The sequence below is a fragment of the Theobroma cacao genome, chromosome 1, assembly GCF_000208745.1.
Source record: "Theobroma cacao cultivar B97-61/B2 chromosome 1, Criollo_cocoa_genome_V2, whole genome shotgun sequence".
Taxonomy (NCBI): domain Eukaryota; kingdom Viridiplantae; phylum Streptophyta; class Magnoliopsida; order Malvales; family Malvaceae; genus Theobroma; species Theobroma cacao.
Window position 1 is genome coordinate 32,451,127 of NC_030850.1, and position 18,102 is coordinate 32,469,228.

An 18,102-nucleotide genomic window follows, 5' to 3' on the forward strand; every position below is an offset into this window, starting at 1 on the left:
TTAGTAATTAAAATAGTTTATTTGAATCAAAATACAAATACAAAAACTTGATTAAACGTAATGAAAAAATAAAAATTTATTTAATTTTTTTAACAATATAGAAACTTATTTAAATATTACATCAACAACTTATTACGTGATTATATTTTTTTTATGCTTGATTTCAACCTTATATAGAGTGGTTTTTACTCGCTTTTATAAAAGTGGTGTGCAGTCCACATGTTGAATCAGATAAATAAGATGCTTATTGAACGTGGTCATTAATACTATTTTTAGTAAGATGGAAATAGAAAAAATAAAGTGAAGAGTGGAAGAAAAATAATGTTTTTTTTTTAAACATAGTTTGGTAGGAAGAAGCAGGGTACGAAATTAGATGAATTACATGTTGTCATCGTTCTAAAGTAGTAGTATTTTTGTACGGCACATGGCCTCCTTCTTATGACCAGAAAATCAAGTTTGTCAACTTTAGACTTAAAAAATATTTGGTCAAAATCAGTCCTCATTTAAATCATGAATGTCCCTCTATGTTCTCTTTATCTACTGTAAAGCTTTCTTGGTCTGCAAGTAGGCTGGCTTCCTAATTTATTCACTATAATCTTTTACAATATTAATAGTGATTCTTTTCTTTTGGCAATTGACTCGACTTGATCAAATCAAGTTTGGTTGATGAACAATTGTTATTTCAACAATTTAAAAATTTGGGTATTCAAAATTAACACTATTTATTTTCAGATATTTAATAGTAACATACCAACATCAAAATTCTCCTCAATTTTAATTTATGAATTATAAAACCTAAAAGCGCACACATATATATATATATTTATTTATTTTAGTGGAATAAAATTTAGAAGCCAAAATAGATTAAAACGGATGGGTTTCTCCTTTTCCTTTTTTATTTATGGATAAAAGACCGTGCTCCTTATTTTTGGAAAAAACATAAGTTAAAAAAAATAAAAAATTATAAATATATAAGTAAACGTAATTTGATTGAAACTTTTAAATTAAATTTAACTAAAATTAGAATTAAAGGGATAGTTAGCTTCTAAATACACAGCTCACTTCATTTATAAAATACATACTTCAATAAGATGTTATTACTCTTCTAAATATTTTTTTAATTTATATTTTATAACAAAAACGAATTTTTGTGGCGTGAGGAACATTATTCACCACTTTATTTCCCAATTTTCATCCATTAATATTCCCTCCAGAGATTTTGTTTATTTAGACATCAAGAAATCTAGCAAGCAGAATATAACCGGTCACACTATTCTTTCCTCACCTTCCAAGTTCCCGGTAGGTAGCTTCCCGAATCCGTGCGCCGCCTCCTGTCCTCCAAATCTCACGTAATCAACTAATTATCTTTTTTATTTTCCCTTAACCAAACCACGATTGCCATATATGGAATATTATTGTCATAATCTATAAATCTGAATTAATTCTGTCTGTGCAAAACATAAACCCTAGATCTCCATATCTTTATTATTTTCTCCGCAGATTAACTTCCAATCGATCGGTATAGCGGTTAGGGTTTTTTTTTTTGAAGAATATTATCAAGAAACAGAGATGGACGACAGCTGTGCGGTTTGCGCTGACAATTTGGAATGGGTTGCCTACGGCGCTTGTGGTCACCGGGAAGTGTGCTCCACCTGCGTCGCACGTCTACGCTTCATCTGCAACGATGGCCGTTGCTGCATCTGCAAGACTGAGTCCAATGTCATCTTCGTCACTAAGGTTAGGGCTTTCTTCTTTCTTTTCATCGCCAATCTCAATTTCATTGTAATTATACCGTTCGATATTGTTTTTGTTTGATTTAATTAGCCAATTCTTTCAAAACTTTACTGGAGAGTACCGATCGTTGTGCCAAGCCTAAGTTGTCTGTTACTTTTTTTTATATATATGTTATATATAAAAGTCTTCGTGGTTCTGGTTTCGTTCCAGGCTTTGGGGGATTACACAAGGATGATCAGTGACTTTTCTGTATTGCCATCTGAAGTGAGAGAAGGACGGGTGGGATCTTTTTGGTACCATGAGGATACACAAGCCTTTTTCGATGATGTTGATCACTACAGGATGATCAAAGCAATGTGCAGACTTTCTTGTAGTGTATGTGACAAGATGGAAGAGCAGTCGAATGAGGGGGCGAAACGACGGGCAAAGTTTAGGAACATTGAACAGTTGAAGGGTCATTTGTTTCATCGACATAAATTGGTTATGTGCAGCCTGTGTTTGGAAGGACGGAAGGTAAGTTGTTCAAATGAAAATATGACCATTCTGTTTCGTTAAAACTGTAAACCCATTGTTCTTTTTGAAGTGTCTTTGTTTGTACATCAATAAAAGCTGGCTGTATGCATCATTAGCTCACTGGTTTCCTTTGGATGATGTAGGTGTTTATCTGTGAACAAAAGCTATATACTAGAGCACAGCTAAACCAACATATAAACACGGGTGATTCTGAGGTGGATGGAACTGAAAGTGAGAGAGGTGGCTTCATGGGGCATCCAATGTGTGAATTCTGCAAGACCCCATTCTATGGGGATAATGAGTTATACTCTCACATGTCCACAGAGCACTATACATGTCATATATGCCAAAGGTACTCAGGCTATTCTTGGTACTGATTTTTGCAATACACCTTAAAGCAAGTGGGCTTACTTTTGCTTGTTCAATGTTCAATGCAGGCAGCATCCAGGACAGTATGAATATTACAAGAATTATGATGACCTTGAGGCAAGATGACTCCTATATTTCTTTGCTTTTCTTTTTTATTTCTTTTTCTCCTCTTAAAGTTAAAGTCAAATGTCATTTTGGAAATTGTCTGCCACAGATTCATTTTCGCCGAGATCATTACCTATGTGAGGATGAGGCTTGCCTTGCCAAAAAGTTTATTGTCTTTCAGTCTGAAGCTGAACTAAAGGTGACTTCTTCGAGCATATAAATTATGTGCATAATATATTTTGTTTGATTATGTCCTAGTATAGCTCAAGTTTTCCTTTTCTCATAAACTGTTCTTATTGTTTTTCATTTTTGTTCTTTCAGAGGCATAATACAATGGAACATGGAGGTCGCATGTCTCGTGCACAGCGTAATGCTGCTCTACAAGTATGTATAATCCGTCTGATCAAAGGACTTCTCATAAGTTGAATTTCCTAATTGATTGTATCCACTGATGAGTTGGTTACTTTTTGTGGTTTTGTTAATTGATTGTACTTTTTCCAGATACCAACAAGCTTTCGATATCGTCGAAGTAATGAAGATAATCGCCGTGGAAGAGGACGGACATTTCGGCGTGAGCTGTCTGATAACGACTATCAACTTTCCATGGCCATTGAGGCAAGTTTGGGGACTGCTGGTGATCTGCAAGCATCATCTACCGCACAGGTGGTCTCTGATCATGCAGATACAAATGATATTGACGCACTTGTTCAGCCTTTTGAATTATTATCTACAACAGATTCTGAATCATCGGCAAGATACCTTCAAGCATTGGGGGGAGGCTCCAGGGGTGCACCTTTGCAAGAATCTTCTTTTCCTCCTCTCCCCATTGGTCCCAGCACCAGCCAACAAAAGCCTAAACGTAGCTCAGAAGGTTTGGCTAACAACACCATGGCAGCACATCTACGGTGCCGGAAGAATGGGAATACAAATGTTTTCAATTCAGCTCAGGCATGGCCAGCAACAAGTCGCAGGCCTATGCAAGCATCAAGTAGTTCAACTCAGGTTGGAAGAACAACCAATGTTGCGGCCGTAACACCACATGGTACTGGTAATGGAGCTGCACAGTTGAGCTATGCAAGTTCAACTCAGGCACAGGCTCAGGTTCAGGCTCGACCGACAACAGCAGATGTATTAATATCATCTGGTTCTCGAATGAGCTCAGGCAACACAAGTAGGATAAGCCACTCTTCATCAGCTCCAAATCTTGCTAATAGTGGATTCTCGGAACCTTCCGTTTCCGATTTTCCTCCAGTTTCTGCTGCACAAAGGCACAAGCAGTCCTCAAGCAGCCAGGGGCAGATGAATGTGGAAGATGTTCAGACAGCCAACAAATCTTTGGTGGAAAAGATGCGAGCTGCTCTTGAATATGATGAAGAAAAATACAATGCTTTTAAAGAAATATCTGGACAGTATCGTCAGGGTTTAATAGATTCTGGCAGATATTTGGATTATGTAAAACAGTATGGCTTGTCACATCTAGTTCTTGAGCTGGCTAGACTCTGCCCCGATGCTCAGAAGCAGAAAGAGCTAATTGAGACCTATAATGCTAGTTCTCAAAGCAACGGTCTGCAGGATAATGGTGGGGCCAAAGGTGGTGTCTGGTCGAAGGATAATATTGCCTCTAAGAAAGGGAAAGGGAAGTCTTTGGATACTGCAAGCAGTAATTCAAAGGATACCTTAGCCGATAGTATTGTGAGCAGTGTCAGGAAGTTGCAGTCAAGTTATATGCCTTCTGAAGAAGAGGTGGAGGTGCTATCAAAGGATGGTTACCGTCCTTCCAAAGGCAAATCAAAGGTGATGGTTGATGAACTGCGGGTGGAACTGAATTCTAGCAATCAGCCGTCAGTAATAATTGGGGGCCAAAATGATTCCTTATCTGTTAAACTGGGATCAGGGGATGGGGGTGGTGGTAGCAAGCAACGGAAGAAAACTTCAAAGTTTCACCGGCTGCGACTTGGTGATGGTTCAATGGCAGCACTATTGGATCATAAAAGTTCTGAGCCGGATCCTGAACCATTAGACAAGAAGTTTGACGGCAGCCAAAATTCCACCGGAGGATTGCCTATACGTGGTGTTTGGAAGAAGGGAGGAAGTCAGAAACTCTTTCCATAGGTTATATGCCAAAACCTTACTGGAAGATAGTGTTTGGCTCTAGGGAGGTCATAACTTTTATTGGAAAATGACCTAAAGTAGTCTTAAAAGTGATTTGAGTTTTGCTATGATGTTCCCAGAAGTGCTGGCAGTAGATGGAGAAGATTCCCGTTAATGCCAGAGTTTCCAAGGTGTTGTGAAAACTATCCTAGTTGTGTTGGCTTGTCCGATTTAACCACTTTTTGATGATACAGCATTGTAATTTTGAGGTGAGAAAGATCTTTCCGGAGTCTGGACGTTGTTCGTTTTAGTGTTAAAAATATGCTTTTTATTTAGAAAAAAAAAACATATACAGAGTTGAAGATTCTTTGTCTGAATATGTAGCTTCTTATTTGAGTATTTTATTTTCTATAATATGTACTTAAATGTTTATAATAGATAAAAAAAATACAGATGTTGGAGAAGTTTTTAATTGATGAAAATAGTTATATTTATTTATGTAAATAACTGATATTAGTAAGATTTATGTAATTTTTAAATATATAAAAAATTTTACTTGTATCAATGAATTTTATTAAAAATGTTATTTTATTATATACATATTACTCAATTTGTAAACAAGTTTTTTATTTACATTGAATATGTTTTTTAATTTTAATAGCATTTAATAATTTATAAATTAATGTTTAACAATTTCAATTATATATAATTGAACCATTAATTGTTTTTTACATATAATTATTATTTAAAAATAAATAAAAAACAAATATTTATCAGATGACAGTAAACACTAGTACGAGTAAAGAAGCGGCATAGTAAATCAAAAAAACATAAGAACTATTGTATCAGCCATGAAAATAAAACAGGATTGCTGTGTTCTATGTACGTACGGAGATAAATTGATCCTTTAATTTAGTTGATTGAAGGGTTTAAATTTGTCATAATCCCCCTGCTCCTTATTTTGATATTTAAAAGATAATAATATAAGATTCACACTTAATAGTTCTTAAATTTGGTTTTGACCTTTAGAACTGAATGAAATTTTATCTTACTCAAACCGAAAACAAACTGATATGAGAAGTCAAGCCTAATGCAGAACCATGCTTATGAATATTCCTTTCAATATAACATATTAAATCATGGGTACATTTTGTGGGTATTTTGACCTACTAAAATATCCATGTGGCTGTATGTAAAGCAAATGTAATAGCCTCTTCTTCACCTTTATATCCAAACTTTATAGTCAAAAGCAGGCATCATAGAAGCTGAATGGAGAGGTCAAAATTGAGAATAACATACAAAATGGATGTCAAATTTCCCAAAGTAGAACATATATAAGCAATACATGGATAACTTTTAGGTTTCCCATCCAGTATGCAAGTGCATTGTTATTGATAGCATTAACTTGTAGGCATATATATGATTTACAGAATGAATGATGGTCCATAGATGCGACAACACCAACACCAGGCTGAGCTTCAACATTCAACATTAAACGGATGGGGACCAAGCTATTTTACGGTAATGTACACAGCTTATAGTTCAAAAATCTGATTACTAGCACAACCAAAGGTTTTCTCGCTGCTGTAACACATATAGAGAAATCCATCATCCTCTTTGAAAGATTCATATACAGAGTCCATAAGAGTAGCTGCAAACACAGATGATAGATGAGGGCTCAGAAAATGTTAGACAACAGAACCATGTGAAAGAAACACAGTGCATAATCTTATCATGGCTTACCTGTTTGAGGTAAAGTATCCTTCACAAACACAAAGAGCGCTTTTCCAGGGGTCAGACGAAGTCTTAAGCTTAAGATGTGAATGAATTGTCCAACAGACATGTCTCGAGGAACCAGATACCTACAATTGAAACAGAGTGGCAAGAATTTATTCTGCCCTTTTATCCTTTTCTAACTAGTAATTCCAACTTTTGATATCCATACTTCTAATATTTAGCAATAATAGAACTGTGTTTTCAACTTTGGATCTTTTCATCTACACAATTCAACAAGCAAAATCTTAATAATCACACAAAGTAGAGAAAGAGTACGCATTATTAGTAGTCTTTCTTGCATTAGGCAGAGTTCTCCAACAAAGAATTATAAGGTATAAGACAGTAAGGCATGCAGTTGATAAGAACAAATTGCTATTGGGGTAGGCGGAAACTTACTTTTTCTTATCCATCTCAGGAAGATCGGCTTTTGAGTATCTTTCCACAACCACCTGCAAAATGAGAACAAAAAGATCAGATCACTCATTTTAGCAATTAAAAGCTTATTCTTTTTAATATAAGCCATATCCATTGAAGGGCAGAAGGGATTAAGTTCATCTAATCTAAAGTAGTAAGCTTGATTACAACTGTAGAGCATTAATCAAGACAACAACGTAAACCCAGCAGATAAAAAATTGAAAAATGATCATATTTTTTAGAACATTAACTTCCAGGCAATATCCCAAAGGCAGAATATTGGAAACACAAATAATGACTGATATTTATACAAAAAAAAAAAGGAACGAAAAAAAGAAAGGGAGGAAACCGTTTGACCAAAAATAAAGTCAAATGAGACGGAATCGGAAAACTTACGGGGACCCGATTGGGATATTTGGCAGTGATATCGCGGGATTCTTCGAGCCTTTGCTCTGCAATTCAATTTAGAAGAAAGAACAAATTAAATTAAAAAATAAACGGGGATTAGAAAGGAGGGTTTTTCTTTTTTTGGAAGAGGAAGATAAGAGAAGAGTTTGGGAATTAAACCGAATGTGAACTCGTCCTTGAAAGAAGGGATCTTCCCCATGGCAGTCGTTGAGTCGTGTTAAGAATGGAGAGAAGAAAGGAATTGGTAATACGCAATGGATAAAACTGGAAGGAGACGATGAACAATTATTTCAGAAGACACGCACCGACGCCAGGGATCTATAGAATTTAATTAGTTTAGGTTATAAATATAATATCTGGTACCGGTTACTGTCAACAAGCGGGGATAGCTCAGTTGGGAGAGCGTCAGACTGAAGATCTGAAGGTCGCGTGTTCGATCCACGCTCACCGCACTTTTAGATTGGGCTAACTGAACTTCTCATTCAGCCCACAAAACCCTTGTTTTTTTTTTTTCAACTTTTGATTGGGCTTAGGGCAAATTTAAAGCCCATAAACCCGTACAAATGGGCTAGTTTAGCTTTTTTTGTTTCTTTAAGCCCACTAAACAGTTCATAAGTCAAGTGCAAAACCTTTGCAACTTCAAAACAGTTTCGAGTTCCACTTTCATAGTTGGACGCAAAGCAGAAAAAGCTCAACTATGGCGGAGTTGCAGCTGAACCAAAGCCAGTGTCATCTACGTAGCAGCCAATACCTCGGAGAAATCTCAGCCCTTTGTTTTCTCCACCTTCCCTCTCACCTCTCTTCCCTCCCTTATCTCGTAGCCGGTAAAACTTTCTTCCCTCAAATCTTCCCCCCTCAAACTTTTTTTTATCTAAATATCTAATATTTCCTCTGTTTAAATCAGGTTCTGGTTCTCAAGTTCTCCTTTATGATCTAGAATCAGCGACAATGATACAATCTTTTCAAGTCTTTCAAGGCATTCGCGTACATGGAATCATTTGTAGCTTAACTCATAATGCGTTAACTTATAAAGTTGTTGTTTGCGGTGAAAAGAGAGTAAAGTTATTTAACTTAAGTTTTGAATTGGTGTCCAAGTCAAACTCCCAGAGTCAACCAGAGTTCTGTGCGGATTTGAGTTTAGATCATTCTTTGCCCAGGTTTAGTCATTGGGTTTTAGATGTTTTGTTCTTAAAGGTAAAATATTTTTTGTCTATTTTCATTTGACTGCAAAGTTCCATTCATTTTTTGTTAATGTTTGTTCTTGTATTGGGTGCTAGGACCATTGTCTTGCCATTGGATGCAGTGACAACTCTGTCCATCTTTGGGATATGTTAAACTCGAGCTTGGTTCTTCAAGTTCAGTCTCCAGGTTAGTTGCATCCAAATTCTGCAATTTTATGTACTCAATTCACCATTTCATGATGTTACATCAAGTTTTTGACTTTTAATTGATTTTTTTTAGTGAACTTTATTTTCCTTTTGTAACGTTTATTATTATGTTGAACATTTTTTTTTATTTCATATGTAGATAGGTGTCTTTTGTATTCCATGAGATTATGGGGTGACAATCTTGAAGCTCTTCGTATTGCTTCTGGTACAATTTATAATGAGGTGGCTTGTCTTTCCTTGCAATCAATTCTTCTCCTATTTCTTTTTAATGCTTTCACTGTCTTTGAAATTCTTTTTAGTGATTTAGTTAATGTAAAACCATTACTTCGCCAATTTTAAGTTTTTTTGGTTCTTGTTTAAAGTTTTACAATACTCATCCCTTAAACATGTCACCCTAGTTTTGTCCTTTTCCAATAACAGATTGAAATTGAGTGTGAAACCTGTTTGTTGTCATTATGCCATCATTATCATCGTCCTTATAGGTTTATACTCTGTAGTGGTTAACTTCAGTCGTTTGCACCATTGATATCAAGTGATTTCTTATTAACTTATTGACTTTGAGCAGATTATAGTTTGGAAAGTCGTTTGTCAACATGATTCTCCAAGTTTAACAAGTCCACTGGAAGATTGCATGAATTTAAGCAGTTCAAACCCAAACTTTATCAAGTGTCATGATCAGCAGTATAAAGCTGTTCACATATGTAGACTTGTTGGACATGAAGGTTCGATATTTCGCATTGTATGGTCTTCCAGTGGAGCCAAACTTGTTTCTGTTTCTGATGATCGTAGGTCAATAAGTTTTTTAAAAACTCCTTTCTTCTTATTGTTTTACTTTATTCTTGGAGTTATGTTATGCCTTAACATGGTATCTTTATCCATACAGTGCTCGTATCTGGACGATACATGTTGGACAGAATAATTGTGATGACAAAAGGGAGGTCATTGGTCCTGTGCTCTTTGGCCATAGTGCTCGGGTTTGGGACTGCTGTGTTTCTGATTCTGTAAGATTCATGTAATCCTGGTGCACTATTACTTGTACTATTCTTTCTGGCATATGTGAAATTTAACAAGAGCAGAGAACTAAGAAAATAATATCTGTGATAGATTTAAACTTTGAACTTGTTCTATGTAATTTCTAGTATGCTTTTGGTGTCCTTTCCATATTCCAAAATGTGGCATCTTAGCTGCATCTAGAATTAGTCTGTTTCCTAGCTTGGTTTTTAAATTATGAAGTTCTCTATCAGAAACTGATTTCCCATAGTTTCTGTTAGATAATTATTACTGCTGGTGAGGACTGTACATGTCGTGTCTGGGGTCTGGATGGAAAGCAGCATAGGATGATTAAGGAGCATATGTAAGTTGTAAATCCAGATTTTTATACTTAAGTTTATTTCTTCTTTTTGATATTTATGTGGCCTTTTATATTGAAACTGTGGTAATTTTAGGATGAAGTTGCTGTTGAATTAGCCCAAATCTGATCAAACTAATATTTTTGTATAATACACAGTATTAAAATATTTTTAATTGCAGAGGAAGAGGCATATGGCGATGTTTATATGATCTAGACTCTTCACTTCTCATTACTGCTGGGTTTGACTCCGCAATTAAAGTTCATCAGTTGCACACCTCTGTTTATAAGACATTGAACTTGGAGAAAGATGCTGAATCCAAAGATATAATTGAGGGAGCACAGATAAGCACTATTCGCATCCCAAATTCAATGGAGCATGCTGGACTCATGGATAGGTAAAAAGTTCAATGGACAATATAAAATTTTCATCATATTGCCTTTGAACATTGGCTTTTCCCTAAGATTCTATTACTATGCTCTTGAGTTTCTGCTCTGCTTGGCATGTCATATCAATGCCTCTTTAAGAAGGTACAAAAGTATTGGATATTCTATTGTGATGCTGGTATCTAACGTATTGTGATGCTGAATATTCTTGTGGTTGCTAAATATCTCTGTTGAAGGGCTCAAAACTGGTGCCTTGTGGGTCACAAACTTTTGTTCTCCCCCTATGCCTTAGCATTCTTTGCTCTACTTCTTTCATTTTTGTATTATTTGGTTATTTTGTATCATTTACTTATGGTCAATTGGCATTGTTGGTTCCTGTTGTTGCAGCAAAAGTGAATACGTGCGCTCCTTGTATTTTAAATGTGAAAATATCCTTTATGTTGCCACAAATCATGGTTATCTGTACCATGCTCTGTTATCTGAGACAGGGGATGTCAAATGGACTGAACTAGTCCATGTCACTGGAGAGGTTCCAATTGTTTGTATGGATCTGTTGTCCAAAAACCTTTCTGAACATGATTGCAGTATAGATGATTGGATTGCTCTTGGAGATGGTAAAGGAAATATGACAGTTGTTGGAGTCACTGGTGATCGCTCCTCACCTGAAGTGGGCTTCACCTTTACTTGGTCAGCTGGAGCAGAAAGGCAACTCTTAGGAACTTACTGGTGTAAGTCACTAGGATGTAGGTAATGACTTTTCTTTTTTAATCTGATGATATCTTGAATTTTGTTCTCTGTCAGGTTCTGTAAAAACCTACATACTAGTTTGTGAATTTTAAATTTCTTTATTGTTTGGATCATTTATAGACCCCATTTGCTGGTTAAGGCAATTGAGAATTGCTGGTTTGCTAATATGACTATTTGATTGGTAAAGAAGTGACCAACTTTTATACCACATGCCCAATGCTCTTCAGTAGGAGAATCTGTAATTTTCCTGCTGATTATCTGGCATTTTCAGTTGAGAGACATCTTAGTCTTATGCTTTACTTTGAAGATGTAGAGGATTTTGAATTTTCATCATTTCTGTTGTCTAGATATGTCTTCACCACTGATCCCAGAGGAGTTTTAAAGCTGTGGAGGTTGTATGACCCTTCACTATCTGTTTGTCATGATTCTGGAAGAATATCCCTTATAGCAGAATTCCCTTCATGTTTTGGAATACGAACAATGTGCTTGGATGTGTCATTTGAGGAAGAGGTATGTGTTAACCTTCTTTATGGCTAATCTGATTGGGCTTTCTCTCCTATGCTTTTAAGATGGAGTTTTTGATTCAAAACTAGAAAAGCCTTTTTAGTTTCAACATTGAAGAAAGTATTGTTAATGTGAAGCCAGATTTTGTTCAGTATGCTTTGTTTGCACAAAAAGGGATATATTGACGTTGGTATTACATATTATTTATTTACCTGATGTATCTTGTACTTAAAACTTTTGCAGTTGCTGGTCTGTGGAGATCTGCGTGGTAATCTGGTTCTATTCCCTTTATCAAAGGACCTGTTGCTGTGTATGTCAACCATATCAGGTGTAAAGATATCTCCACTAAGTTATTTCAAAGGAGCTCATGGGATTTCAAGCGTGTCCAATATTTCAGTTGCCAGATTGAGTTGCAATCAAATTGAAATTCGCTCGGTATGATCTCAATTCCAAGTAAAAGGCAAATGTTGGAATTATAACTCTGTCTTACTTTTTTCTCCCACAATGGAATTTCCTTGGAAGTTTTTACGATTCAAAGTTTATAAAACAAACAAATTTCTAATAAAGTTAAGATGTAACTTATATTATTTGTGCTCACTCAAGGAAAAGGGAACCTTATCTGTTAAGGAATTAATATGAACATCAAAGTAGCCTTAAAACAGGGACAATCATAGGGTAGCGTAAATGATATTTAATGGTGTGATGCACTAAAACCTTTTGGAAATGGCTTGATGCAAGTCTGCCTGTGTGCTTTTGTATTTCTTCATATGCAAGCATGTTTTAGTGTATTAGTTCTTTTTCTATTTTCCTTTCTTGTTCAGACTGGAGCGGATGGGTGCATATGCTATTTAGACTATGACAAGGACCAAGAAAGTTTTGAATTTATAGGAATGAAACAAGTGAAAGAATTGAGTTTGATTGAATCTGTCTCTGCTGATTTCACGCCTGCTGATGATCTGGCAAACTGCAACTATGCAGCTGGTTTTGCATCAACAGATTTCTTAATATGGAATTTGATAACTGAGGCGAAGGTATTCTTCCTCCCCCCTTTCTTTCCTCCTTTGACAAAGGGGGTGCAGATGTTTAGGTTTTACATTTTGATTGCTAATGTGTTTGTTAGCACAGGTTGTGCAAATTCCATGTGGGGGATGGAGACGTCCTCATTCTTACTACCTTGGTGATGTACCAGAGATGAGGAACTGTTTTGCATATGTCAAGGTATGTTTAGTTCTAATGGTTCAACCTTCCTCCCTTGAGAAACTTCAGAAAACTGCATAATAATTATTCTCCAATTTATGTGATATTGCACCCGTCTATGACTATGGACTACTACCAAGTTAAGGCACTGTTGACAAGCACTCACCATTAAGCCACATCCTTGGAATTTCATGGATCAATAATCATATTTTCTGTCCTGTCTCCTGTTTCCTCAAGGTTGTTTAGTTTCTCTGCATGTCATTCATTTTCAATATCTTCTGCAGGATGAAATCATCTATATTCATAGGCATTGGTTACCAGGAAGTGGGAAAAAGATATTCCCCCAGAATTTACACTTACAGTTTCATGGAAGAGAGATGCATTCCTTATGCTTTGTCTATGAAAATTTGCAAGTTCAAGCAAATGAAGTGGAAACTTTAGTTGGCAAATCTAGTTGGATTGCAACTGGATGTGAAGATGGAACTGTGAGGTTAACTAGGTATGCTGATAGTCATCTTCCTTTTAGAATGTGATAGAATGCTCATCATTTTGGACACATGATTGATCTTATTTTCCCTGAAGAAACCTGGGATGATTGACCTGAGCTACGGCATTTGCATGTGCACTGCATATGCTATGTCATGTATTCTACGATACACGTACCTGTGATGTGTCTATATGTTCTTCCCTTGTTTTGTATCTCATTGATTCTTGAAAAGCTTAACCCTCAAATAGAGTATCTGATTGCATATGGTTGATTTAGGTTTACTCCTGAAATGGAGAATTGGTCCGCATCAAAATTGCTTGGGGAGCATGTTGGTGGATCTGCTATTAGATCAATATGCTTTGTGTCAAAGACACATATAATTGCTTCAGATGTGTCCAGCCTGCCTGGCTTGGAAAAGGGACAAAATGCCACTTCAGACAGCAAACAAAATCCATGTTTACTGGTTTCTGTTGGCGCAAAGCGTGTCCTGACTTCTTGGTTACTAAGAAATAGGAGACTGGATGAGAAGGAAGGAATATATGCTGGAGAAAACCATAATGGATGTGTAACTGGTTACGAATCAACAGTCAAACAGTGGTCATCATTGTCATTCCGGTGGCTCTCCACTGATATGCCGACTAAAAGTCCCACTGGAGGAAGAAATTACATAGTGAGTACAGCCAAAAATGTTTCTAGCCTCAATAATGATGCAAAGACCAGCTCAATTTTTCCAGAAAAGCAGGAAACAAAGTCAAAAACTTTCCCGGGGAATAAATATGAAGATGATTGGAGATACCTTGCTGTAACTGCCTTTCTTGTTAAATGTGCTGGTTCCAGGTAAGCTCTGCTGGTATCTTCTTTTTGTTTTTGTTTTTTTTCTAATAAAAAAGAAAATAAACTATTTCATTTTGTCTCTGTTGCAGGTTAACTGTTTGTTTTGTTGTTGTTGCTTGTTCGGATGCCACACTTGCATTACGGGCTCTGGTCTTACCACATAGATTATGGTAGTCACAAAGGGTCATTTCTATTTCAGTTAATGGTCATTATTAATTCCATTTTTAACACTTCTGCATGCATCATGATATTTATTTTGCTCCCTAATAAATTCAGGTTTGATGTTGCTTTATTAGCTTCCATGCCATCACCAGTTTTAGCGTTGCAGCATGTAGTTGTTCCTGTGCATACGCCTTCTAAAGGTACTCATTTCCTTGACTTCATGAGTGAGATTAAGAATACAGCATATTTTTCTCTAGAAATAAAGGATCCCTTCTTTTTCTTGAATTATTGTATCCAACCCTGACTACATAGTATTAGGGCTAAATTTTAGATTTATTTCTGTATTTTTATAGCATCTGCTTTATTTTCAGCTTGCTTGCCAGTTCTCTTCTTTCTTTTTTCTTTTTGGAATTTGCATAATTGTTGAATCAGGATTTCGTAATTAATGCCTTGGAATAGGCATCTGAGGCTCATGAAATCTATTCTTCACAAGTCACAATGTACATGGATGCCATTGCTTGCTTTGTATTTAAATTGTTTATCAGTTAAAGAGGTCTAGCTGTCCCCTTTGTTGGATTTTTTTTTTCATTTTTGTATTGTGACAATAGGGGAGGGAGGAATCCTTTTGGCTGAAGTTTGGATTAGTTGTAATAAGTATTTCCTAGGCAGGAAAAAGGGGGGAAATGAAACTGTAATATTGCATTTCAGCTAGAGGTTTGGGTATATTACAGCAAAAAAGAATTAATAAACAAAAGACACGTCATTTGAGTTGAATATAATTACAACATAAATTTATTTACTGCAATTAGGAACATCGAACTTACTCAATGTTTTGGATAAATGAAACATTTTACTTAATGACATCAAGTACTTGTTAACTCTTCTTGACAATCTTCATTAACAGGAAACATCCTGATTGGCAACCTGTACATTGTGATAAGTGGAGCTACTGATGGCAGTATCAGCTTTTGGGATATAACTGAGAGTGTTGAAACATTTGTGCAGCGAGTATCAAGCCTTAATATAGAGAAGTTCATTGATTGTCAGAAACGGCCACGCACAGGAAGGGGAAGCCAAGGTGGACGGCAGTGGAGATCATTGAACAATAGCATGTCTAAGAAAAGATTTGGTGGTAACTCAGTAACTAGGAAACCTGGAGATGCAGCTAATAGTGATTTGCTGTATGCAACATGTGGCACATCGTCAGAATTAAATGACCTTGAAAGCAGCTCAAAGAACTGTTCTCAAGCTATGCATAATGCTCTTCAGTTGGAAACAAGCAGAATTGATTCCTCGCCTGAGATATGTGAAATACAGCCTATACATGTTATGAGTAATGTACACCAATCCGGTGTGAATTGTCTCCATCTTTCAGGCATGGACTACCAAGGTTCTGAGAATTGTTTTCTGTTCAATATTGTCAGTGGGGGTGATGATCAAGCACTTCATTGTCTTCGATTTAAGCTGACACAATCATCAATGGACCTAGGTGCTAAAATTTTGACCACAGAAACAATAAAATCAACCATTCAATCTGAAAGTATTGAGAAGACAGTATATTGTAACAGCCAGAACCAGACCCAGAATTATCACATCAGATTCTTTAATCATCATAGAATCGCCACAGCTCATAGTTCTGCTATAAAAGGTCAGATAGTGATAACTCTGCTTAAATTCTTTCAAACTCTTAAATGTTGGTTTGTAGTCCTTATTTGAAAGGAATCTAAAATGTGCATTAGTTCACTTATTGCGTTTGAACTTGCAACCTCTTATTTCTCTGTTGCTGACAAATATTTGATACTGGTTGACTTACATCTTTTGCAAGTGCTGTTCTTAGGGGCCAACTAGGTCCTAACTTGAACACTTTCAGTTGGCCAGCAGTCTTCTGCAGAAATGAGAAGTTCCTATTTGCTTTTATCTCTATTTACCATCACAAAGAATATATTTTACCCTCACAAATTAAGGACAAATGTAAAGTTTCTAAGACCTCTGAGTCCCTGAGGCCTCTGGTTTATCCTAGCCATTGTTGTTACTTGTACTAAAAGCATGTTTTTTTAATGAAGGCATTTGGACAGATGGGACCTGGGTGTTTTCTACTGGTCTTGATCAGCGCATCAGGTGTTGGCTTGTTGGAGAGCATGGTAAACTAACTGAGCATGCTCATCTAATCATTAGCGTGCCAGAACCAGAAGCATTGGATGCGAGAGCATGCGGCAGGTCAGTGGAGCATTTATGTGCAAATTTACATAGCTGGCAATCCTTTATTACGTTTATGGAAATTTTATCGAGATTCTTGTACTGGGTGTTTGTCAGGAACCACTATCAGATTGCTGTGGCTGGAAGAGGGATGCAAATGGTTGAGTTCTTTGCTGCTTTACAGTAAAAGATTTTACAGCAGCACCATATTGGTACCACCTTGTTGTGCAACTATTTTTGTATCAGTTCCTCACACTTGCCAGCTGATAGAGCTGTCACAACAAGATGCAATGAGATTATCACAAATTGGTCAACCATTTTTTTAAGTGCTGGTTGACTTGCGAATCTGAACCGTGTGGTCTGACTGACCACTTGTTTTAATTTCCATTAATGGGCAAAGCCCCATGGCAAAACAACAGAGCGTGGCTCCCTCAACTCTAATCAGACTGGATCGAGGGTTTCATTACATTGCATTACATCTTACAGTATCAACATGTAAAATATGACAAATTTAATGAAAAGTTGAAAACCTGATAGGTGTTACTACTTTGATGATAAGTTCCAATACGAGTATAGTTTACATGATACACAACAGTTTAAAATTCACTTCCAAGGTACAAAGTTGGTAGCATATGCCCAAGCATTGTTGTGAACAGGGTCAGCGAGACGATCACCAAGGTTCTCCAGTGGTCCCTTTCCAGTTGCAATAGCCTGTACAAAGAATCTGAACATTGAGAACATGGCAAGCCACCCGTCCTTAATCTCCTTCACCATAAGCTCAGCAAGTCCCAAGGGGTCAAAGCCCCCACCTGGGTAAAGAGGATCCGTGACCTCACCAAGAGGTCCGGCGGCAATGCGGTAACCCTCAACTTCACCCATGAGGATAACCTGGCAGGCCCGTACGGCCGAAATGCTCTGAGCATGAATTAGGCTGGATTCCCTAGATAGTCTAGACCACCCTCGCTGAAGATTTCAGCACCAGCCTTGAAGCACGCTGCCTCTACGAACTTGACACCATTTCTTAAGAGTAGTTATGGGAAGACAACCCAAAGTCCAAGCATTGCCCACCTGGAATGACTCGGTCTGAGAGCCCTGCAGTCTCCCACCCGTAGTCCCCAGGAAATTCCCCACGATCAGGACGGTTCCAGGGGCTCCCAGAGGGAGCAGCTGGCTTACCTGCTGTTTTCCTCATTGAGGCTACCATTGCCGCTGCGAACACTGGTTGAAAAGCTGTGTCTGTGCATTGAAAGACACGTCTTTTCCAGTGAATGGTAATGAGAGCAAGTATGTGTAACAAACAATTCATGATTGTGTGACTTGATGTAATGGCGCGATACGACGGTTTCTCTTACATAGGGTCTGGTGAGGTCCCCAATCCTATCCATGTGAATCTCCATCCTCTTTCTGATCTGATTGGCTTATGAGGTACAAGCATGCATTCA

At 37.0% G+C, this 18,102-nt stretch overlaps 3 protein-coding genes, 1 non-coding gene and 1 pseudogene across 7 annotated transcripts; 3 read left to right on the plus strand and 2 right to left on the minus strand.

Moving 5' to 3' along the window:
* Window positions 1,203-5,273, plus strand: LOC18613780 (zinc finger protein 598). 2 transcript variants are annotated; one of them, XM_007051181.2, is made up of 8 exons: window positions 1,203-1,349; window positions 1,501-1,737; window positions 1,945-2,247; window positions 2,391-2,599; window positions 2,685-2,733; window positions 2,831-2,920; window positions 3,043-3,105; window positions 3,223-5,273. In XM_007051181.2, exons 2-8 carry the CDS (start codon window positions 1,570-1,572, stop codon window positions 4,831-4,833), a joined length of 2,493 nt encoding a protein of 830 aa, XP_007051243.2. In that variant the 5' UTR covers window positions 1,203-1,349; window positions 1,501-1,569; the 3' UTR covers window positions 4,834-5,273. The 2 variants fall into 2 exon arrangements, with proteins under 2 accessions (XP_007051243.2, XP_017969487.1); XM_018113998.1 differs by having other exon boundaries at window positions 1,203-1,737.
* LOC18613781 (autophagy-related protein 8i) lies at window positions 6,083-7,744 on the minus strand. Its single transcript, XM_007051185.2, has 5 exons — window positions 7,570-7,744; window positions 7,399-7,454; window positions 6,985-7,037; window positions 6,556-6,674; window positions 6,083-6,463 (listed from the first exon to the last, which is right to left on the minus strand). Exons 1-5 carry the CDS (start codon window positions 7,607-7,609, stop codon window positions 6,348-6,350), a joined length of 384 nt encoding a protein of 127 aa, XP_007051247.1. The 5' UTR covers window positions 7,610-7,744; the 3' UTR covers window positions 6,083-6,347.
* Window positions 7,790-7,862, plus strand: TRNAF-GAA. The gene has a single exon. It is a non-coding gene; the product is annotated as a tRNA-Phe (tRNA).
* LOC18613782 lies at window positions 8,071-17,212 on the plus strand. Of its 3 annotated transcripts, none has more exons than XM_007051186.2 (20): window positions 8,071-8,234; window positions 8,315-8,604; window positions 8,688-8,778; window positions 8,938-9,020; window positions 9,364-9,587; window positions 9,682-9,799; window positions 10,070-10,152; window positions 10,329-10,544; window positions 10,921-11,280; window positions 11,628-11,790; window positions 12,028-12,219; window positions 12,606-12,815; window positions 12,910-13,002; window positions 13,266-13,480; window positions 13,745-14,305; window positions 14,392-14,472; window positions 14,579-14,664; window positions 15,369-16,112; window positions 16,528-16,681; window positions 16,778-17,212. In XM_007051186.2, the coding sequence occupies exons 1-20, from the start codon at window positions 8,108-8,110 to the stop codon at window positions 16,845-16,847; spliced, it is 4,161 nt and encodes a 1,386-aa protein (XP_007051248.2). In that variant the 5' UTR covers window positions 8,071-8,107; the 3' UTR covers window positions 16,848-17,212. The 3 variants fall into 3 exon arrangements, with proteins under 3 accessions (XP_007051248.2, XP_017985491.1, XP_017985492.1); XM_018130002.1 differs by having other exon boundaries at window positions 11,119-11,280; XM_018130003.1 differs by lacking the exons at window positions 8,071-8,234; window positions 8,315-8,604; window positions 8,688-8,778; window positions 9,364-9,587 and having other exon boundaries at window positions 8,985-9,020.
* LOC108661429 lies at window positions 17,010-17,864 on the minus strand (annotated as a pseudogene).

Bases quoted from the DNA above. Each gene is read 5' to 3' on its own strand.
- LOC18613780 (XM_018113998.1), top strand. From the start codon at position 1,570: ATGGACGACAGCTGTGCGGTTTGCGCTGACAATTTGGAATGGGTTGCC. The intron at 2,248-2,390 runs GTAAGTTGTTCA...TGGATGATGTAG, and splicing joins TGTGTTTGGAAGGACGGAAG to GTGTTTATCTGTGAACAAAA. The intron at 2,734-2,830 runs GCAAGATGACTC...TGTCTGCCACAG, and splicing joins AGAATTATGATGACCTTGAG to ATTCATTTTCGCCGAGATCA.
- LOC18613781 (XM_007051185.2), bottom strand. From the start codon at position 7,609: ATGGGGAAGATCCCTTCTTTCAAGGACGAGTTCACATTCG. The intron at 7,455-7,569 runs GTTTAATTCCCA...ATTGAATTGCAG, and splicing joins CAAGGACGAGTTCACATTCG to AGCAAAGGCTCGAAGAATCC. The intron at 6,464-6,555 runs GTAAGCCATGAT...CTGTGTTTGCAG, and splicing joins GGATACTTTACCTCAAACAG to CTACTCTTATGGACTCTGTA.
- LOC18613782 (XM_007051186.2), top strand. From the start codon at position 8,108: ATGGCGGAGTTGCAGCTGAACCAAAGCCAGTGTCATCTACGTAGCAGC. The intron at 11,281-11,627 runs GTAATGACTTTT...TCTGTTGTCTAG, and splicing joins TGTAAGTCACTAGGATGTAG to ATATGTCTTCACCACTGATC. The intron at 14,473-14,578 runs GTAGTCACAAAG...TAATAAATTCAG, and splicing joins GTCTTACCACATAGATTATG to GTTTGATGTTGCTTTATTAG.